General features: G+C 45.0%; 3 protein-coding genes across 6 annotated transcripts in view; 1 reads left to right on the top strand and 2 right to left on the bottom strand.

Annotated features, from left to right (window-relative positions):
- Positions 1-5985: 5985 nt before the first annotated feature.
- On the bottom strand, positions 5986-10024 carry PTRHD1 (peptidyl-tRNA hydrolase domain containing 1). Its single transcript, XM_066386338.1, has 2 exons — positions 9734-10024; positions 5986-6331 (listed from the first exon to the last, which is right to left on the bottom strand). Exons 1-2 carry the CDS (start codon positions 9983-9985, stop codon positions 6161-6163), a joined length of 423 nt encoding a protein of 140 aa, XP_066242435.1. The 5' UTR covers positions 9986-10024; the 3' UTR covers positions 5986-6160.
- Positions 9892-22084, top strand: CENPO (centromere protein O). 3 transcript variants are annotated; one of them, XM_066386335.1, is made up of 7 exons: positions 9892-10030; positions 10419-10536; positions 12070-12230; positions 16349-16457; positions 17654-17913; positions 18903-19074; positions 19794-22084. In XM_066386335.1, the coding sequence occupies exons 2-7, from the start codon at positions 10491-10493 to the stop codon at positions 19928-19930; spliced, it is 885 nt and encodes a 294-aa protein (XP_066242432.1). In that variant the 5' UTR covers positions 9892-10030; positions 10419-10490; the 3' UTR covers positions 19931-22084. The 3 variants fall into 3 exon arrangements, with proteins under 3 accessions (XP_066242432.1, XP_066242434.1, XP_066242433.1); XM_066386337.1 differs by lacking the exon at positions 9892-10030 and adding an exon at positions 10035-10075; XM_066386336.1 differs by lacking the exon at positions 9892-10030 and adding an exon at positions 10067-10128.
- Positions 22009-22406, bottom strand: part of ADCY3 (adenylate cyclase 3) — a 61101-nt gene continuing 60703 nt past the window's right edge. For both annotated transcript variants that reach the window (XM_066386332.1, XM_066386331.1), the window contains exon 22: positions 22009-22197. In XM_066386332.1, the coding sequence (XP_066242429.1) occupies positions 22015-22197 (183 nt within the window). In that variant the 3' untranslated portion in view covers positions 22009-22014. The remainder of the gene's footprint in view (positions 22198-22406) is intronic.

The raw sequence follows: 22406 nt of genomic DNA, 5'->3' as shown, positions 1-22406 counted from the left end.
GCGATGCTCTGCCCATCTGGGGCATTGCTCTGTTGCAACCAGGGCCATTCTAGCACCTGAAGCAGAGGCCATGGAGCCATCCTCAGCGCCCAGGCCAACTTGGCTCCAGTGGAGCCTTGGCTGCAGGAGAGGAAGAGAGAGAGAGGAAGGAGAGGGAGAGGGGTGGAGAAGCAGATGGGCGCTTCTCCTGTGTGCCCTGGCCGGGAATTGAACCCGGGACTCCTGCACGCCAGGCCGATGCTCTACCACTGAGCCAACCAGCCAGGGCCGGCAGGGTTTTCATTTTGAAAATAAACTGGACACTAACTTTGGGCTTGCTAAAAGTACTAATTCTTTTTTTATGTTTTAAATTTGCACGCAGGTAATATTTCTGAAGCAAGTCGCCGTACGCCCTTTTTCCTTTTCCCTGGGACTCAGTGCCACTTACATTTGTATGCATCTTAAATTCACTCTTCTACCTAGGATGTCTCTCAAAATCTAGTCTTAGATTTCCACCTGGTGAACATTAGCACATTGATGGATCCCCACTCTCCAGCACCTCAACCTTAAATCCCAAGCCAAATAACGTCCCCACAAATAAGCACTTGTGTTTCTTATTTGAGTTAATTGCATCATCATTCTGTTGATAGTCAATTTCAACAACCTCCTCCCCCTCATCTCACCAAATTTTAAAAAGTTATACTTCATAGCTCTCTTCTCCTTTCTGACCCTATTAATTACAGACCAAATTCGGGACTTATCTTTCTTTGGATGCTGACAGTAACCACCTTCATGCCCCTTATATTCATCCTTCAGTCATCAGAGAAAGCTAAATATCACTCTCAGAGTCCATTAGTGACTACTTCTTGTCAACAGTTAATCTGAAATCACTCTTGCCTTTCAAGCATCATAACCTTTATTCTCTAAACAAACGGTCTTTATTATTGAATTTAATATGTTCTCACTTCCATGGCCATATTCATTCTTTCCTTAGCCTATAATGCTGTGCCTTTCTCCTTCCTGCTCATCTTCAAGGCTTCAGTTTAGATACCCTTTCCAAGAAGTTTTTACTAGTCCCCATGCTTAGAATAGTCCCCTCTTCTGCGCTTAAACTTGACCTTGGATTAGAGCTAAAACTTGTGAAGCAATGGTAGCCACAGGGAGTGGTTCTCAGCCATTTTTCCACACTAACGTCAATAACAATGATTCACTGTTGCCAGGATTCTCAACTAGGGAGCACAAGACACACCCCAAGGAATGAATGTAGGGAAGATTTATGTCGATCATTAAATGACACTAAAATGTGCTTTTAATATGCACCTCTAGGGGAGCCCTCTGCATTCTGTCAGCCCCATGAGAAGCAATGACCTAGACACTAAACCTCAGCTTTGTAAGTTCAGAAACTCAATTTTGTCAGTTCATCCAGTGATAATTGGGCCCTAGGGTATTGAGTCATACAACTCACAGTCATCTGGATGATTTATCATCCAAAACGATGTAAAATGGAAGACACAGCTTCCCAATGCTTGGAACTGTTCATGACCACCCTCTAGTATCTAAATGGCTGAAAACCATATAGGCAACCCACTGTAAGAGGTTAAGAGAAACTTAGACTAACAAGCTGGTTTTCAATCTGTGTCCTGCCACTGACTGATCTTGGACAAGTCACAGCCTTTCTGAATCTGTAGACTTAAGACAAGACCACCTGCATCATAAAATTGTCAGGCTTGGTTAGCACGCATGAACACACTTGTTAATTATAAAATGATTTTACACATAAGAAACTTATAAAGCATAGGAGATTCTTGTCAAGGACTTAGCACCTACTGTAGGGCTTGCAGCACAACTTTTGCTGTATTAAAGAATTCATCACGCCCTGGTCGGTTGGCTCAGTGGTAAAGCATCGGCCTGGCGTGCAGAAGTCCCGGGTTCAATTCCTGGCCAGGGCACACAGGAGAAGCACCCATCTGCTTCTCCACCCCCCCCCCCCCTCCTTCCTCTCTGTCTCTCTCTTCCCCTCCCACAGCCGAGGCTCCATTGGAGCAAAGATGGCCCGGGCGCTGGGGATGGCTCCTTGGCCTCTGCCCCAGGCGCTAGAGTGGCTCTGGTCGCAACAGAGCGACGCCCCCAGAGGGGCAGAGCATTGTCCCCTGGTGGGCAGAGCGTCCCCCCCTGGTGGGCGTGCCAGGTGGATCCTGGTCCGGTGCATGCGGGAGTCTGTCTGACTGTTTCTCCCCGTTTCCAGCTTCAGAAAAATACAAAAAAAAAAAAAAAGAATGTATCATTCTTTGGGTAAACTTTATAGGCAGGGCCAGATATATTTAGTGCCAGATTCTTGCTCTCCATCTTGGCACCTTCCTGTAAGCACATTATACATTGTTACAATGTGTTCACTGTAAATCACACATATTTATTATTCACCTGTTAGGTTGGCTGCCTCCTGGGACCAAGCTGCTTCTAGATAACAAGAGAGTTTTTGATTCAGTAGGTCTGGAGTAGGGACCAAGAATTTGTATTGTATTTCTAACAAGTACCCAAGTGATGATCTAGGGACTATACTTTGAGAAACACGAATCTAGTTCAAATGATAATGGTCTTGCTCTCACCCTGGGTCAGCACAAGTGCCTGTCCTTCCCCCATTTTATGCTTTTGTGCTAGGATCGCTGCTTCGGGGATTGGCCTGAGCTGTTAATTCCCAGGTGTGTAGACTTACATCTCTTTCTGGCTTTATCATTATATCTTACTGTAGAATTCAGAATTTAAAAAAAAATTAAGATGTAGTATCATTTGGAAACATTTTCCTAACTATCTTTTTTTAAATGTTTATTTTATTAATTTTAGAGAGAGGAAAGGAGATAGAGGGAAAGACAGGAACATCAATCTCTTCCTGTATGTGCCCTGACCAGGAATCCAACCAGCAACCTCTGTGCTTCAGAACGGTGCTCTCATCAACCAAGCTATCTGGCCAGGGCTTTCCTAATTGTCTTGAATGAAAATAGCAGTGAGTGCTTGAAGATTCTTGGATGGCATTACTCCTTAGCAGAAAAGGAATCACATAACTGGCTGACTTGACTGAAAGCTCTTTGAAGACAGTTCTTTCAGGGCTTTGTCCCAGGGGTCCCCAAACTTTTTACACAGGGGGCCAGTTCACTGTCCCTCAGACCGTTGGAGGGCCACCACATACAGTGCTCTTCTCACTGATCACCAGTGAAAGAGGTGCTCCTTCCGGAAGTGCGGTGGGGGCCAGATAAATGGCCTCAGAGGGAAGTATGTGGCCCGCGGCCGTAGTTTGGGGACGCCTGTGACTTAAACTAAATTTTTATTTGTAGGTTCTAGCACCAAGTGCCCAGGCACTGTCCTAAGGGATTTGTACCAACTAACACATTTAGTCCACATAGGACCCCTATAAAATCCCTGTTTTACAGAAGAAGGTACTGGAGCTCAGGAAAGTTGAGTGCCTTGCCCAAATTCACACAACTTGAATGTTATGAGAGCCAGTATTTGGACTCAGGCCATTTGACACTAACCAGAGCCTGAACTCTTAACCACCATGCTATACCATATAATACAGTGCTCAGTAAGCTTGGTCAGTGCTATGGAAAGCTTTATGCTTCCTACTTCATAGAATAAAATTAAGTCAACAGGTACAGTCAGTTTCAACTTTCTTCCTTTTTCCCTACTTCCTCCCCTGCAGTCTCAGAAAAGGTTTCGCTCTCACTAGTCAAGGCTAGTCTTTCCTTATGCCTTTGACCCCATCTCTTCTCTTTTTTTTCTGGACTTCTTTTATCAGTTATTCTATCTACTAACTTTTCTCTCTCTTCCTTTTTTTTTTGTATTTTTCTGAAGTGGGGGGGGCAGACATTAAGACTCCCGCACACGCCCAACCAGTATCCACCCGGCATGCCCACCAGGGAGCAATGCTCGGCCCCCCTGGGGCATTGCTCAGCTGCAACTGGAGCCATTCTAGCGCCTGAGGTGGAGGTCATAGAGCAGCGGTTCTCAACCTGTGGGTCATGACCCCGGCGGAGGTCGAATGACCAAAACACAGGGGTCGCCTAAAGCCATCAGAATTTCCCGCCGGGGTCGCGACCCACAGGTTGAGAACCGCTGCCATAGAGCCATCCTTACTGCCAGGGTCAACTTTGCTCCAGTGGAGCCTTGACTGTGGGAGGGGAAGAGAAAGATAAGGAGAGCCCTAGCCAGTTGGCTCAGCAGTAGAGCATTGGCCAGGCATGTGGAAGTCCTGGGTTCGATTCCCAGCCAGGGCACACAGCAGAAGCATCCATCTGCTTCTCCACCTTTCCCCCTCTTCTTCCTCTCTATTTCTCTCTTCCCCTCCCGCAGTCAAAGCTCCATTGGAGCAGTTGGCTGGGTGCTGAGGATGGCTCCACTGCCTCCACCTCAGGCGTTAGAATGGCTCCACCACAAAGGGGCAACGCCCCAGATGAGCAACGCATTGCCCCCTGGTGGGCATGCTCGGTGGACCCCAGTCAGGCACATGTGGGAGTCTGTCTGACTGCCTTCCGCTTCTAACTTCTGAAAAATTACAAAAGAAAAGAGAGAGAGAGAGAAGAGAGGGAAAAGGGTGGAGAAGCAAAGGGGCACTTCTGCTGTGTGCCCTGGCCAGTAATTGAACCTGGGAATTCCACATGCCGGGTCGATGCTCTACCACTGAGCCAACTGGCCAGGGCCTGCTCTCTCTTCTTAACCTCCTCACCCATCAACTTGCTCAGGTATCTAAGAAAATTCTCTGTATAGGACCCAGCATTCACCTTTTCAGCCCCGGTTCAATCATTATCCTCTCCTCCCATTCAAGCTTCTTGAAAGAAGAGTCCCCATCTCTTCCTCTCTTCCTATGATTGTCTCAGTAGCCTCCAGTCTGATTTCCACCCTCATATGCTATTTAAACTGCTTTCACCAAGTTAACCAGTACGTTCCCATTTGCTAAATGTTTTCAGTTCTTATTTATTGAAATTCCATGCTGCAGTTGATTGTTCTCTCCCTCTTGAAACTCTGTTCATTTGGCTTCCGGGGTTGGTTCTGCCCTCAGCACTTGATTAAATTCTCCCCACTCACTCTCCTAGTTTCAAGTGACCATCTCTTATACTGGAAAATCATCATACCTAGTATCTGAGTAGTCTTGGTATCTAGAGGATTTGGGGAGGAAAGTATATTGGTTATTACCCGGTATATTTCTCTGTCTGTTAATTATTTTTATGTGTGTCACTAGATTCTTAGCTACCTGAGAGTGAAAACTTTTATCTTTATATCCTCAGCTCTTCATATAGCCTGCCACAGTAGACATGGAACAGATATTTTTTGAACATATTGCCTTTTATAAACTTTGCTTCACAGATAGACAAGCAATCTCAGTAGATGTCTTCAAATGTTTATAGAAATACTTTAAATGTTGTACAATATTATAGACATTCAGAGAAAGTAACTATTATTTTTGGCTAAGACTTGTGAAGGTATAGCACTTGAACCAGAAATAGTTTAAGTAAAGTAAGAGGCAGGAACAGGAGGGGAAGAATACAGACATTCAACTCCCAGGCCAGAGACTCTGATGGACAGTGAGAGCCTAATACAAGGGGGCATCGCCAGCAACTACAAGGAAGTAGAGGTCATACTTGACAGATTTCATCAAATCTAAGAAATGTGTATATTTTAACATATTTAAAATTAAAATACATCTTATAGTTAATTGCATGTCCTTAATTGGCAGTATTTCTTTTTTACACATAAAATAATGGTGTATCTTAAAGTTGAAGTCTTAGATTCAATGACAACTGAATGTGAATAAGAAATAAGCAATTCAGAAAGTGAAGTTTTAAACCTGGGTTATTGGAAGAACTCTATTATTACTAACAAAAATGGAAAGGCATTTCCTTGACCCCTGAATAGGAGTCTAACCGAATTGTCTATTTGAACAATGACCCATAAACAATATTGCTGCTCACCTACTTTCCCCATCTGAACTTACTAATAATTAAAAATAAGAGGAAGTATTTATTCATGATGACTTTAATGTAAACAGGAGTTTGATCCTCAAGAACCTGTCATAACTTAAAAGGAACAGGAAGTTGCCATTGAAAGGAGTACATGACACTTAGGGATGGATGGCATGCAGTTTCTAGACCCAGCTGATATTCAAATATATCAAAGCAATTCACAACATCAGTCATTTGAACAATCGGAACTTCTTCAAATACTGATTCACTTCTTCCTTGGGGTAGGGACGGAGCGCAATGCAAGTGGCGAAATTCTCTGGCTGCTCCAGCCATAGCATGTGGTCAATGTTCTTCTGTTGCAACATCTTGGCCAGCTCCTGTAGGGTGTTCTCATCCGGAGCCTATAGGAAGAAGAACACAGAACACAGATTAACAGCCCATTTAGGAAGTGTCAAATCAATGGGGAAAATGTATGGTGAGGGCGGTTTCCTCTTAACTGAGAGACTTAATATTCCTGTTTATAAAATAGAGATTTATTTTTCTTCTTGAAAAATACTGTCTGCATTGTCAGTAATTATGCTCTATGCATTTCGTAGTTCTCCTGTGGCTGGTGTCCAAATAGCTATCCCTAATTCTTCAGCCAGCTCTGAGTTTGAGTTGACTGCTACTGGAAGGATTTCTGAAATCACACCACTGCCACTTCCCTCCTCCACTCCCACCCTACCCCATCCAAACCTAGAATTTTCCTTCTGGGATAGTTCCCATTAGTTAACTGAAGGGAGGGCAAACTATTCTCTAACATCCTTCAGAAATTATTTCTCACTATCCTTATCACCCATGCTGAATCCCATTACCGTAAGTGTTAAAACTATCATTCTGGAAACAAGTTAGTGTGTTATGTTGCATTACGTATATTTTTTCTGTATGAAGATAGAAGCCACTATAATAACAGGGATGATAATGCTTCCTAGTAATAGTAAGGTTTCAATGAAATTAGACTCAGACCTATACCTGGCACACTATAATCTTGGCATTATATTTTTATAGGTCTTTACAGCTACAGCAGAACCTTAATCAATGATGACTCCTAAGTCCCTTTCTTGAGTCATGGTTAACAACTAGGAATCATCAGAGGTCTTTTAAACTCAAGGGATAATCTGTGGGCTTCATAGGTCTCATCTGAGGACAAAAAAGAAAATATGTCATCTGCATGAGAGGGATGGGGAGGGGGGCGTCTGAACCAGATGATTTCTTGAGGCCCTCTTCCTATAAAAAGTATCTAAATGAAAAGCTCTCTGCTTCTTTTCTGACTACAGATTCTCAAGAATTTTTTCTACAGGTTACTGTTTGATATTTCACTACCCAACAGCAATTTTTCTCTTGTAAAATAATCTGTTTTTGCCATCTAGCCTTGAAGGGGTTACCTCACCCCACCACCCCAGGGTTCTGGTTTGCTTAGTTATTAAAATAAATATATTCTATGAGGAAAAAAAGCTTTAAAATAAAAGCAGTATTTTTCTCATTATAAAATATGTGCTTAATGTAGAAAAAGAAAATAGAAGCACTGGGAAACAATCAAAATCCCACCACTCTCTTCTTAATATCCAGATGTTATATCTTTAGTTTTTCCTTTCAAAATTTGTACATAGAATTTAATCAGCATCAAATCATGAGCACTCTTCCATCCAACTAAATGTGCTCCAAAAACACGATTTACGCTGGTTTTGTTATAAAGTACTGTAATTCACGGGTTACATAGAGACACCAAGGCAGGTTACAGAAGAAATTTGAGGAGTTTATTAATTTGCCAGCTAGCTACATGGGGCACGGTCCCAAATCATGTAGGCTTTCATACAGTTCTCAGCCTTCTTTTATACAAAATCAAGTACTAGTTGGGGTGGCTAAGGAGGAGATGGATGGTACAATAGTCAATTACTATCAAGCTTTCAACATTTATCTATAGGATCTATTTAAAAGAAAAAAGCATTCCCACACATCAAGACCACAAGATAACACAGTAGTGATAAATGTTTTACATACCCAGCAAAGACATTCCCAAATCTTCTAGGGTCTACCACCCATCCCTGTCACCACAATAATGGGAAATGAAATGTTTAGCTTAGGATAAGGAGAGAAGCTAAATGAAATTACCTTTGCTAAAGGTGTCGGAGCTAAGTCCCGGCTTGCTTAGTTCACAAGTTTTATACATATAAAGAATCTCAAAAAGGATGATTATTAGAAAGCATATAAAATGTTACAGAATGCAGGGTTTTCAAGCAAGGGGAGTGGGCTCGTGATCCCTTTGTCTAGAGGTATACGTCACTCTCAGGACTCCAGGAGGGGAGGAAGAGTTAGAATTAGTGTAGGAATTTTTAATTAAGATATGTAAACCTTGTCTCCTAAAGGCTCTTAAGGAAGGGGAAGAGGAAGTTTTCAGATAAGTTTTACCTTCTTTGTTGTCTAGCAAGTAGTGGCCTCAGTCCTTCCAAAGAACTTTAGTTAAACTATGATTAGTTACTAACTTTTGCCCCTTTAATCTCTCTCTTTAGGGTTCTTTTCTCTTCAGAAAGGAGAGGTAAGGGGGCTTGACTCTTCCTTTTAAAATACTAATGTTAACAATTTTTGCAATTCCTTGGCACCTTATCACAGTTTCATAATTCAGTATAATGATATAACCAATCTCTACTATTGGAAATTTAGTAATTTTCACATTTTTACTAAGATAAAGCGCTCCTATGAATACCCCTGTACAATGTTCTTTGGATGCATCTGATTATCTCCTTAGGATAAATTTTAGAGCAGAGATTACGAAGAGGTAAGCCTAAGATCTGTTTGGCTATCTACTAAAAGGACCTTACCGCTATTTCACACCCCTGGTGTGTGTGATGCTAGGTTCAATTTACACATTAATTTGGCATCATGCCCAGGTAAACGCTTCAGTCTGACTTCACTAGCAAGAAGGAATGTGGACTGGATTTGCAGAAGTGGAGGGTAAAAATACTTCGCCGTACGGCATTAAAAGGCTAGACCCGTGCATAGGTGGAAAGGCGGGTCTCGTTCCACCAGCCTCCTCCTGCACAGATACCTTCTAAGAGGGATGAGGTGAGACCGGAGGGTACGGAAAGCATTATAACGGACCCAATGTCCACTGGTGACAGTCAGGCCCTCTTCCGCCAAGGAAAGGCTCTCGGCAGGAGCTCAGGTCTCTCCAGGACCCTTTACACAATTTAGATGTTAAAGACTCCTCCCGGCCCTGGCCGGTTGGCTCAGCAGTAGAGCGTCGGCCTGGCGTGCGGGGGACCCGGGTTCGATTCCCGGCCAGGGCACATAGGAGAAGCGCCCATTTGCTTCTCCACCCCCCCCCCTCCTTCCTCTCTGTCTCTCTCTTCCCCTCCCGCAGCCAAGGCTCCATTGGAGCAAAGATGGCCCGGATGCTGGGGATGGCTCCTTGGCCTCTGCCCCAGGCGCTAGAATGGCTCTGGTCGCCGCAGAGCGACACCCCGGGGGGGGGGGGGGGGGGGGGGGGCAGAGCATCGCCCCCTGGTAGGCAGAGCTTCGCCCCTGGTGGGCATGCCGGGTGGATCCCGGTCGGGCGCATGCGGGAGTCTGTCTGACTGTCTCTCCCCGTTTCCAGCTTCAGAAAAATACAAAAAAAAAAAAAAATTAAAAAAAAAAAAAAAAAAAAAAGACTCCTCCCCGCTAACGTCCTGCCCACGCCACGAAGTTGGGCCCACATACTCAAGACCACACCCACTTCCGGTGCGACGTCCTCAGCGCCCCTCCCCTTTAGTCCTGTGCCTCACCTCTAGGACCACCTTGCGCATGCGCTCCAGCTCCCGGAGATAAGCAACAGTGTGAGGGTGGTCGCGGTGAATGTGCAAGGCCGCAGTGGCTGCGTGACAAGCCTGCGCTACCAATGCGCCCGCTGGCCAGGAGAATGGAGCCTGCGATAGATCCTTTCGTAAAACCAAGTACTGTATCAAGACCTGAGGCTCTGCGCCAGGTGCCGCCATGTTCCTGCAGATCTGTAAGGCCTGGCCTATTCCCCGGTGCATGCCGGGATCAGGGAGGGGCCCTGAGCGCTGCCATGGTTTTGTACGGTAAGTGCGCAAAGCATGCTGGGTCCGATTGGCTTGGTTTTGAAGGTGAGGACGGCGGGAACTCTGGTCCCAGGACTGAGTGAGCCAGAGGAGAGCAGGTAAGGGAAAATAAGGCCGAGGGAGAGACGGGACGGTGACCAGGGTGGAAGGCTAAGCGGCCTCTTACAGCTTCCGTAGGGAAGGCAGCCAGGCTGAACCAGAGGGGCAGTGCGCTCGGGAGCGCGCAGGGCGGCCAGGTGGACGTAGACCGTCCGACTCGCACCCGGGGCGGGGACAGGGCGGGTCGGAGAAGGGAGGTCCTGGCAGTGACACTTGTGGTGTTGAGTTGTGTGTACCCTACCATCTGAGTGTGTCTATTTTGTGTCTTCCTTGCCATTTCTCTTGTCAGCGAGGAAATCTAGGTCCTTGTTAGCGGTGTCTGGACAGCTTCCTGGAAAGGCTTTGGAAATCTGCGGAGTAGATGGACCTGGCGAATATTTTAGATCAAGAGGGCGAGTCCAAAGGAGGTATTCAAACCGTTGCCTTTAGCCCCCCCAACTGCTGCCCAAAGACAAGCCCCGGGTTGAACGATGAGCCCTGTCCTGGTTGGGAGCAGAGTAGTGAAGAGAACTAATAAGGCGGACTCTCTATTGCGCCTCACAGGTGTGGCGGTTTTTCTAAATTGAAGGCAAAACCCTCCCCACCTGCAAAGAGATTAGGGCTTGCTTTATTGCAGTGATCTGGAACCGAACCCCCAAATTCTGGAGGCATGCCTGTATTGAAGACTTAGGTGACGTGACAGGCAGCTAAGATTATTAGACAGGTTAAAATTTCCTCATAAGTTTCTATTCTCCAGTCCATTTTTAAGCCTATAGTTTGCACTTGTCTTTATGCTCAGTGTTTATTCAGAGGTACAGTTCTAGCCAGTGAGGTCTCTCTTCCCAGGACTTTGGGGGACCATGGATGCATTAGTCCTGCGGAGTAGCAGTGCCAGGCAATGGCTTTGGCATTAGTTAGATCTGGATTTTAGTCCTGATTCTGCCATAAAAATACTGTGGTCTTGGGCGACTTATTTTATGTATGCTTACTTCCATTTTTTTTTTTCCACCTGGAAAGTGGAAGCGAATAACAACAGCATTGTGATGGTGGTTGTGGAAATTAGATAAGCAGTTATTTTCCTACTTCCCAAGGAAAGCATATAACATGTGCCTTCTGTATAGGAAACATTTAATAAATGCTTTAATTTTTTTGCCCTGGCCGGGTAACTCAGTTAATTAGAGTGTCATCCTGATACACCAGGGTTGCAGATTCGATCCCTTGTGGGGGTACATATAAGAGTCAACCTAATGAATGCATAAACAAGTGGAACAACAAATTAATGCTTCTCTCCCTCTCAAAATCAAATTTTTAAGATGCTTTAATTTTTTTACAGCCTTCAGTCTATTTAAAAAAATAAAAAGGCAACATCTGTGAAACACAGTAAAGCAAAGCTCTATAAAATGAGGTACACCTGTGTTGGTCCTTAGTCAATTTCTAGGGCATTGATATTTGGCTGTGAGTTTCTGTGTAGTGGTAAGCTTGTCTTCCTTTCTAATACCCAGTAATATCTGTAGACAGTTCTTTTTAGTTTGTGTTGTTATAGTCTTGTATTAATATTTTTTTAGAGCTCCAAAGAATTATGCATTAGCACTTGGGGAAAACATACATAAAACCCAATTTAAGAAACTATTTTACGTTTTAAAAAATAGTTTTTGGTGACTGATCTCCTCTAGGTTATTATTATCATGGGTAACTGAGATTAGCCATATAAAGATAATGCTCTTTTTGGACATTGTCCTTGTTAGGAATTGTTTTTACTAAAGTGTTCAGGCTGAGAGGTTGCTGATCTTTGATTTCTGTTGTCACTTTTTCTGGCTTATAAAGTGGGACCAATGTCTAACAAATAACTGGACACAAATTTCTAAAACAAGGTTCACCCTCTGTTCTTTCCAAAAATGCTTCCTGCTGCCAGAGTTAGAAATCCTTGGCTTCTTGAGAATTTCCCTTTTTACTTTCTTCAGGTATTCTAGCTCACTTGGAAAAACTAGAGACTAGAACCCGTAAAAAACTGGAAGAGCTGCAGGGGGCACAGGCAGCCGAAATCGCTCTTGGTAGGAGGATTTATAAACTGAGAAGTCTGCGAGATGAACTGAAGGCTGAACTGAAACAACGTCAAGCCAGAGTGAGTAGAAGGCTGGTTGCTGGCAGGCTTTCCTAGGGTGTAAAGAATGTGATCTGGGAATTTGCAGATTTGTTTAATGTGTCTTGCCTGTGATTTTACTGGGTTTAGTCCTCGATCCTTCATCAAACCTGTAGAGTCTTCAGTATCAACAAACAATTGTCAGGCATTGCTGGTGGCCCACTTTCTATATTAGGTAGGGATTGGGGGGAATTGCTGGGTCACAGGGTATGCATATTAGCTTCAGTAAATACTGCCAAATAGTTTTTGAAAGTAATTACACCAATTTTTCATTCTCAGGAACAGTGTATAAGATTTACACTGTTTTGCATCTTTGTCCATATTTGATATTGTCTTAAAAATCTGACATTCTGGCCTGACCAGGCAGGCAGTGGTGCAGTGGATAGAACGTGGGACTGGGACATGGAGGACCCAGGTTCAAAACCCCGAGGTCGCCAGCTTGAGCGCTGGCTTATCTGGTTTGAGCAAAGCACACCAGCTTGAACCCAAGGTCGCTGGCTTGAGCAAGGGGTCACTCGGTCTGCTGTAGCCCCCCAGTTAAGGCACATATGAGAAAGCAATCAATGAACAACTAAAGTGCCACAACAAAGAATTGATGCTTCTCTCATCTCTCCCTGTCTGTCCCTCTCTCTGTCACAAAAATAAAAATAAAAAAATTAAAATCTGACATTCTGGGGACAGCGTAATAGTATCTCATTGTGGATTAATTTGTATTTGTCTAATCAGCAATGATGTTAAGTACTTGGATTGGACACTTCAAGGGCTCCATTGTAAAGTATGCGTTTCAAGGCTTTTGCAAAAATTTTATTTGGTTGTCTATCTCCTATTGTAGAATTCTGTGTATATTTTGGATGTGAGTTTTTTGTAGGGTATATGTATTACAAATCTTTTACACTGTGGCTTGCCTTTTCACTCTGATGGTGTCAATGATGAAAAGAAAGTCTTCCTTTTTTTTTTTTTCTTTTTTTTTTCTTTTCATTTTTCTGAAGCTGGAAACAGGGAGAGACAGTCAGACAGACTCCCGCATGCGCCCGACCGGGATCCACCCGGCACGCCCACCATGGGGCAACGCTCTGCCCACCAGGGGGCGATGCTCTGCCCATCCTGGGTGTCACCATGTTGCGACCAGAGCTACTCCAGTGCCTGAGGCAGAGGCCACAGAGCCATCCCCAGCGCCCCCGGGCCATCTTTGCTCCAATGGAGCCTTGGCTGCGGGAGGGGAAGAGAGAGACAGAGAGGAAAGCGCGGCAGAGGGGTGGAGAAGCAAATGGGCGCTTCTCCTGTGTGCCCTGGCCGGGAATTGAACCCGGGTCCTCTGCACGCTAGGCCGACACTCTACCGCTGAGCCAACCGGCCAGGGCTTTTTTTTTTTTTTGTATTTTTTCAGAAGCTGGAAACGGCGGGGAGGCAGTCAGACAGACTCCCGCATGTGCCCAACCAGAATCCACCCAGCATGCCCACCAGGGGGCAATGCTCTGCCCATCTTGGGGCATTGCTCTGCTGCAATCAGAGCCATTCTAGCGCCTGAGGCAGAGGCCACAGAGCCATCCTCAGTGCCCGGGCAAACCCTGCTCCAGCGGAGCCTTGGCTGCGGGAGGGGAAGAGAGAGAGAGAGAGGAAGGAGAGGGGGAGGGGTGGAGAGGCAGATGGGCGCCTCTCCTGTGTGCCCTGGCCAGGAATCGAACCCGGGACTCCCGCACGCCAGGCCGACGCTCTACCACTGAGCCAACCTGCCAGGGTGAAAGTCTTCCTTTTAATGAAGTTTGATTTTGGAATCTTAATTTTATGCTTCCCACTCTTGTTTCCTTATAATAAATCTTTGCCTAACCTAAGATGATGAAGATATTTTGTGTTATTTTCTAACAGGTTTATTGTTTTTTTCTTTCTACTTTCAGAATTATAGTCCATCTGGAATTGATTTTATGTATAATGTGAAATAGATGATTTTGTATTTGTTGGATATTGTGTAGTATATATGTCAAATAGGCCAAAGGTGTTTGTCATGGGGTTCAGATGTTTTATATCTTACTGACTGACTTGCCTAGTCATGAACGCTTAAAGGTGGGGATATGTTGTTAGGAGATTTCATTGTTGTGTGGAAATTTATAGAGGCAACAACAAACCTAGCTGGCGTAGCTCAGTGTTTGCAACAGCCGGTCCGCCAGAAATTTCATGGACCACACGAACTTTCTGGTGGACCCATGGTTGAAAACCACTGGTGTAGCCTCTTGCTCCTAGGCTACAAACCTGTACAGCATGTTATTGTACTGCATACTCTGGGTATTTGTAATGTAGTGGTGATTATTTGTGTATATAAACATAGCTAAACATAGAAAAGGTACAGTAAAAATATGGCTTAATAGATGAATAAATGGTACACTTGTGTAGGGTACTTACCATGAATGGAGTTTGTAGAACTGGAAGTTGCTCTGGGTGAGTTAGCAGTGAGTGAGTGTGAAGGCCTAGGACATGATTGAACGATACTGTAGACTTTGTAAACTGCACCTAGCCTACACTGCGTTCATAAAACAACATGAGATTAAGTCAAACACAAGAGAAATGCAAGCAAGAGATGTGGTCTGTGATATATTCATACGATGGAATGTAATTTGTCAGTAAAGAATGAAGTATTGAGACCTGCTGTAACATGGATAAACTTTGAACACATTATGTTAAGTAACAGAAGCCAGTCACAAAGGAGTTCCTTGTATGATTTTTTTTCAGTTACCTATGTCTTTACTATTTTGCTCTCTTAGATTAATCTGAATATGAAAATATGTATTTCCTACTTTTGTGGTTAGTTAGCTTTTAAACTTGTTAAATTTTTGGTTCTAAGGTTTCCATCTGATTCATTTTTATAGATTCTGGCTCTTTGGTGTGAGTTCTCTATCATTTAATCTATTTCCACTTGCCTGATAACTCAGATGACTGAATCTTGTCTTTTTTTGGTTTTTAGTCATCCGTTCCTCTTTATATGTCTGGTAAAAAAAATTTTGATTCAATGATAAGTATTATATATGAAAAAATATAGGGATTCTGTCCTGTGTTCTCTTCCTCCAGGGGGAATTTCAGGTTTTTTCTGACAGGCAAAGAGTGTATGGGCAAATCACCATAATCCAGTTGAGATGGTCTAGTTTTGGTTTGCCCTCACTCCTAGCATGTAGTCTTTTTTTGTAGGGCCCTCAGTTGAAGGTTTGGGTGTGTGCTGGGGACAGGTTTATTGACGCACCTCTTCTTAGGCCGTGAACTCCAATTTCTTTTTGTCCCACAATCTCTGCTTAGCTTATTAAACTTTAGCAGTTTCTTTTTGTTTGGTATCTCAGTGCCCGCTAATACATGTGCAGTTTAGGAATTGGCCAATGCCTGAAGGGTACACTGCCTACAGAATGTTAGCTTCCCTTTTCTGTGGGATCTTGGAGCCAAAGGTTGCTTTGGTAACCTTGGCCTCCAGTTTTTGTTTCAGTGGGACTGCTACAAAGTCTAGCCTGCAGCTTTCTCTGTTTGGCCCATATGCCTTGTGCTGCAGATCAAGTGCTCAGAGGGGGAAAGCTGCAGGGAAGCCCAGCTAAGCTCAGAGCATTCATCTTGAACCTTCAGTCTGGCTGTTTTGGTGGTTCCTCGATGCCTTCAGACCATTTTCTTGGCTTACCTAGTTTTAGAATTTCATCCAGCTTGTATAGTTCTCAGAGGGAGAGTCTGTCTGAGACCATCTATTGGGCTGTATCCCTAAGTGTACATATTAGAGTATTTCTTGCCCTGGCACTAAAAGCCTGCACAGTCTGACCCACAGCAACTTTCTAGTCTAGTCTCTTCACAGCTGATTTGCTCACCCTGTGCTCATACTAGACTTTCTTCACACCCTTTTTTTGCGCCTCTCGCAGTACTCTTGAGGCCAGCACAACTTCCACTTCTGGTCCCTAGCACTCTGACCCACGGGATTCTTCCTCTACTATGAATCTGTAGCCCTGGTAGACCCCTGTAGCATTTCTTCATTTGCTATGTAATGAATACTCTGCTCAGCTTTATTCCAGCTAGGTTCAGGCAGAGACTTAAGTGTTATGCCCCTTTGTACTCAGTTTGATTTGCTACGTATCTTTCAGGTTGAAGCCAATGTAGACCTGGCCCAAACATTTGAGGTCAGAGAGCAAGACGTTTTGGAAAGAAAACAGGAAACTCTGAAAGCCATTCTGCAAGCATATCGTTTTACAGGTATCCTTTTTTCTGACCTGTTTTAGTCTGGGTCTCATCTCTACTTCGTTTGTTAGATGTATTGTTAGTTCCAGACTTATTTCTTTTCTTTTCTTTTTTTTTTTTTTGTATTTTTCTGAAGCTGGAAACGGGGATAGACAGTCAGACAGACTCCCGCATGCGCCCGACCGGGATCCACCCGGCACGCCCACCAGGGGGCGATGCTCTGCCCCTCCGGGGCATCGCTCTGTCGCGACCAGAGCCACTCTAGCTCCTGGAGTAGAGGCCAAGGAGCCATCCCCAGCACCCGGGCCATCTTTGCTCCAATGGAGCCTCGCTGCGGGAGGGGAAGAGAGAGACAGAGAGTAAGGAAGGGGGGGGGTGGAGAAGCAGATGGGCGCTTCTCCTGTGTGCCCTGGCCGGGAATCGAACCCGGGACTTCTGCAGGCCAGGCCGACGCTCTACCACTGAGCCAACCGGCCAGGGCCCAGACTTATTTCTTGAGCATTGGTTTTGCCCCCCAATATACACACAAAGCTGGCATGTTTGTAGGCATCTTTACCTATGATATTGGCCTCTTTGTGAGGCAGGTTGATTGGTGGATTGTTTAGACTGTTTATTTAGCTGTGCCACTGGTTTGAACCCCTCAAGTCTGTTTTACCATTAAAATAGGGGTTTATTCTCCCCATTATCTGTGTCACAAGAAGATTATGGGAAGAACTGGGAACTATCATAAATTATTTGATACTCAGAAAAAACGTGGGTAAGTTGAAAATTTTCAAATCTCTTCCTCAATAATGAGATATTTAAGATTTTTTCTTTTCCACTATTCCATGATTTTTTTGTGTTTTTTTTTTTTAGAGAGGAGAGAGAAAGGGGGAGAGAGAGACAGAGAGAGAAGGTGGGGAGGAGCTGGAAGCATCAACTCCCATATGTGCCTTGACCAGGCAAGCCCAGGGTTTTGAACCGGCAACCTCAGCGTTTCCAGGTCGATGCTTATCCACTGCGCCACCACAGGTCAGGCCCACTATTCCATGGTTTTAACAGCTCAGGACTCCAAGTGAGCCAGAGTTATCAAGAGGAAAGAGTCTTGGGTATTCACTCACGCTGTGAACACTGGAGCACATACTGTGTGTTCCGGAGCAGCTAGGATGCACAGATCAGTGAGATACTAGCATTGCCTGACATCTGTTAAGATGTTGTCTTGTCTGCCTCAGGGCTCAGTGGAAAACTGACCAGCCGAGGAGTCTGTGTTTGTATCAATACTGCTTTCGAGGGAAACCTGCTGGATTCCTATTTTGTGGACCTTGTCATACAGAAACCACTTCGGATACATCGCCATTCGATTCCAGTCTTCATTCCCCTGGAGGAGATAGCTGCAAAATACTTACAGACTGATATTCAGCACTTCCTCTTCAGTCTCTGCGAGTACCTAAATGCTTACTCCGGGAGGAAGTACCAAGCAGATCGACTTCAGGTATCTATCTGGAATCTTATATAGCATTTGATGAGCCCAGGGTGCGCTTAAAGGGGAAAAGAAAGGGTCAAGTTTTCTTTTGTATTTTAAAATGTTTCATAACTGAGTCAGAAGTTTGACTATTATCCTTCTAATACTTGTTCATTATTTATGTACAAGCTATTTTCTACTCTTTCTTCCCTATTGAAACTGTGGATGATACTGAAAACATGAATACTGGTTAAGGGGTTCTTCACTCCCCAATGGTAGTTCCTCAGGCTTTTATATTTGACCCTTTCTTCCACTCACAGAGTAGTCAAGTCCAGTTGCTGTACTTTTAATTCAATAGGGATTAATGTGTACCTACTGTGCGCCAGGTGCCTAGCTGAACCTGGGCTGTAGCTGCAAAGCGGAATATCACAGAGGAGTACTCTCCATCTTTGCTTAAATTCGGCCCTACCATCTTAGTTGCAATTGAACTAGGGTTGGAGTAAAAAAAAGAAAAAAGAATGAATGCATAAAGGAATGACTCTTAAAAGCTTAGCATTTCCCCCTGTGTGTTTTGTGCATTTTGAATGACATTGAAGCTCCTGGTTGTCTTTTAGATAATTGATGGGTGTATACAGGCACAAAGCATCTTAGCCCTGTATATGATAGCAATGAAAGTCTTGATAAATATTATCTTCCCTGTACCCTCAGCCTCTGACCATTTACTTAATGCTTCCTGCAGGCCTTCCTAGGCTGCCAGTGACTTGGAGTTATCTTATAAATCTCTATCATTAGTCCTTTTTTCAGGGCTTTGTCTTTTATTTCTCTGAACTTTAATTAATGGGGCCCTCTTTGAGAGAGTAAAAGAGGGAAGGGGGGGTAAGAAGCATCAACTTGTTCCTTCACTTTAGCTGTGCATTGATTGAATGTTTCTGATAGTGTATCAAGTGTCACAGCTACTTACTGCCTTTGGAATGTAATTGCCTATACTTTGTGTCTGTCTTGATACCCACCTTCATTAGCGTGACTTTGCAGCCTTTCTGGCTGGGCCCTTGCAGAGAAATTCACTGTGTAACCTGCTGTCATTTACTTACAACGTGGAGCTGAGTGGCCAGTCCTTCTCCTTTTCTGCTAGACTGCTGTACAAGGACCTGACAGTAACCCTTCCAACTGACGTCACTGTCACTTATGAAGGTAAGAAGGATGCCTCAGTGGAGAAACTATTTAATCTCTGGGTTATTCAGGTTGAAACGATAAAATAGGTAGAATACATCAGTTGGACCTCTTGAGACACTTTCATCTGTTTATGTACTATAAGCAGAAAAATACAAAGACTATTTTCTTTGTTTCTACCAATTTTTCCTCTTCTCTTTGTAAGTAGTAAGTAAACACAATCATCAGTTTTCCCTCCTCCTCTGCTCCTTCCACCTCAACCCATGGTCTTACAACTCATGTTTTCATTGGAGACTGCTCCTTCTGAAGAGAAGGCTAACGTGGCCCGAGCCCCAGAGTCACAGTGGGGGAGAGCCAGAAGGCTTACTTCCCTCTGAGCCAGTGGACAAGCGAGGCAGCACAGAGCCCTCTCGAGACTGTTCTCCAAAGGGGAGGTTTTCAGAGCTGGCTGAGACTTGTGTGTGACCTGTTTCAGTGTAGTGTACCATAGTAATGTGACATGGGCAGTAATGAAAACCAGGATAAAGTGTTTTTAGAGGAGGGATTTTGAAGCTGCCACACATTTCATACTGGACGTTATTTTTCTGGGCAGAGGCTTAAGTTCCCAGTCTCAAAATTATATTGGTCTAATCGGGCCAGCCTCTCAGCTCCAGACCAAAAAATACCTGGGTCCAGAATATCGCTGACCCAGGCTCTCCCAGTTGCACTGGATGAGATTGATAGGATCTTTCTTTTTTTAGGGATAGACCCATTATCTGCCTCATGGGAAGAACAGCGAGCCTCCCATGAAAACTTACTCTGTACGAAGCCCCTACATCAAGTGTTTGCTTCATTTTCAAGAAGAGAAGACATGTTGGATATGAGCCTGGTCTGCTAGATATTCCTTTCATTGCGAACACATCAGACGTGAGTGAACAACTACTACGCAGTCCCAGGCAGGTCCTGGCACTGAAGCCTTTGCAAGGCTCCTCAGACTCCCTGCCTGGGGCTGTCCTTACAATGGAGGCATGCCCACCTCATCAGGACGATGGAGAGCAAGCTTGGGGCCACAGACCCGTGTGGGCATTTTTGGACAATTCTCTGTGGTCACCTAGTCACTTTTGGGAGGGGGGCAGAGACAGAGAGAGACAGACAGACAGACAGGAAGGGAGAGAGATGAGAAACCAATTCTTCATAGCAACACCTTAGTTGTTCATTGATTGCTTTCTCGTATGTGTCTTGACCAGGGGACTACAGCAGACCAAGTGATCCCTTGCTCGAGCCAGCGACCTTGGGCTCAAACTGGTGAGCCTTGCTCAAACCAGATGAGCCCACACTCAAGCTGGCGACCTCGGGGTCTTGAACCTGGGTCCTCTACATCCCAGTCTGACACTGCCCACTGAGCCACCACCTGGTCAGGCTAGTCACTTGTTAAATGCTAAAGATCATCTGTTCTTGTAGGTAATGCTTTGATGATATATTTTAGTTGAAAATCACCATAGGTTGTGGGGCAGTGAAGGCATTTTGTGAAGGAGGAGTATATACCATTCAACTAAAGAGTTCTAGCTTTTATAAAAGCTTTAATTTCATCTCATTTTCCTATCTGAGCTATTTGAAAAGAAAGTTCTTAGAACACTTTTGGATCATATGAGATGAACTGTTTAGTTAAAAGGGGAAGTGTGTTTAATCTTTGGTTTGAGCAGTGTATTCTAAACCACTGCTTTTGAAGAATGTGTTGTGAGAAAGTACTATGGATAAAACAATCAAGGCTCTGTGTCTAATATTTTGTTTCCTAAACTATCTTAGTAGAGAGCTGAGTGATGGTCAGTAGTCTGCTCGTAACTGTCCTTGCAAAGGAAAGCAGACTTTCCCTCCTTCAGCTGCAAGCTCTAGGCCGTGGTGGGCACTGTTTCTTACAGCCGTGGCCTGGATCTACTGGCTCGAGTTGGTTTAAGGGAGTATGTGTAGGGCCGTTCACAGGTATGTCTAGACCTGGTGACCAGCAAGTAAGCTTACAAGTGCGGGAGCTGCAGCTAACTTGGGGGGAGCACCGGGGTCAGGTCAGCCAGGACCACACTTAGCTCAAGCTCTGTGCCTTCAGGCATGCGGTGGGGATGTGGTGAGCTGGCAGAGCACCGCTCAGAGGAGACGTCGTAACAGAACGGTCACATTCAGGTTGAAGAAAGCTTTTAATAAAACAGTCTTGTTCTTTATCAGTACCTGTAAATTCTCTTTAAAGCAGTAGCAAAGGCGACGTAGCAAGAGCTCAAAAGGCAAGGCCATATCGGAAAGTTTTTACACAGAAAGTTAAAAATATAAATGTAGAAGATCTGTTGATATATTTTTCTTTCAGAAATAAATTCCTTTTCCCTCCCTCCCATCAGGTAAAAGGAAATATTGCACTTTCTGCTCTTGTGACTAAGGTGATGGGGGGTTCCAGAGAACCTTTCAAGATTATCAGGACAAGGGCCCTTCCCCTACTGGGTCAGGTGGGGACGAGCAGGTCTCCGGCCTGAGCTCTCTTCTGCACAGAAAGCACTGCCTGCAGCTCGCAGCCGGAAGCAGCCCTCTGCCTGCACAGGGGCCCGCCCTGCCAAGCTCGCCCTTTACCCTGAGCTTCCCCGCCTGTGCTCCCAGCTGCAAAGGCAAGCTGATCCCATCCCTGGTCCCTGCCTGCTCACAGCCCACGGCCCTGTGGGGGAAGAAGGGCTGGTCAGAACTAGGGCTCTGGAAGGCTTGTTCAGTACTATGCCTACCACCCTTCCTCTGGGGAAGCTACAGGCACGCTGAGGAAGAGTGTGGCCCCCCCAGGGCTCACGTGTTCACAAACAGATGAAGGCTTGAGATTTGAAGTCTAAGTCTATGTGAGTGTGCACTTGAACAATTTGGGAATGTTGGGACTTGGTCATTTGTCCTTTCCCAAGGCATTTGAGTCCAAAAAAGACATTCTCCCTTCCCATGGACTATGGGGCTAGAGGCCACTCAGGAGTTGTCTACTACCTGGTGGGGCAGCGTCACAGAGGAGCCGTTCGGGAAGGTGGCCAGTTTATCGCGCCCCTTCAAGAAGAAGGTTAGCAGCTCCCCCTTCCCTTTCACAAAGATGGGCCCTCGCCTCACAAAGCGGAAGCCGTATTCTCGAAGGATGCCTTGTGTTTCTTCTACCACCTGTAGTGAGAGAGCTTGGTGTTAGCCAGCCTAGACCAGAGCCACCCAATGGCTCTGAGGTATGATCCACAGGTTCCAGACCTCCCCGGGCTGAGCCCCCCCCCCCCCCCCAGTGCACCAGCACACGGGGCGCTGTGTCTGGGGCCCACCCCTCCCAGACAGCCAGTGTGGCAGCATTGCTTGCGAACTCTTCCCTGCTCTTGTTCCTT

This window comes from Saccopteryx leptura, chromosome 5 (genome assembly GCF_036850995.1).
Source record: "Saccopteryx leptura isolate mSacLep1 chromosome 5, mSacLep1_pri_phased_curated, whole genome shotgun sequence".
NCBI lineage: Eukaryota > Metazoa > Chordata > Mammalia > Chiroptera > Emballonuridae > Saccopteryx > Saccopteryx leptura.
Note: the sequence above shows the minus strand (reverse complement) of the source record. Positions and strands in the feature narration are given on the sequence as shown.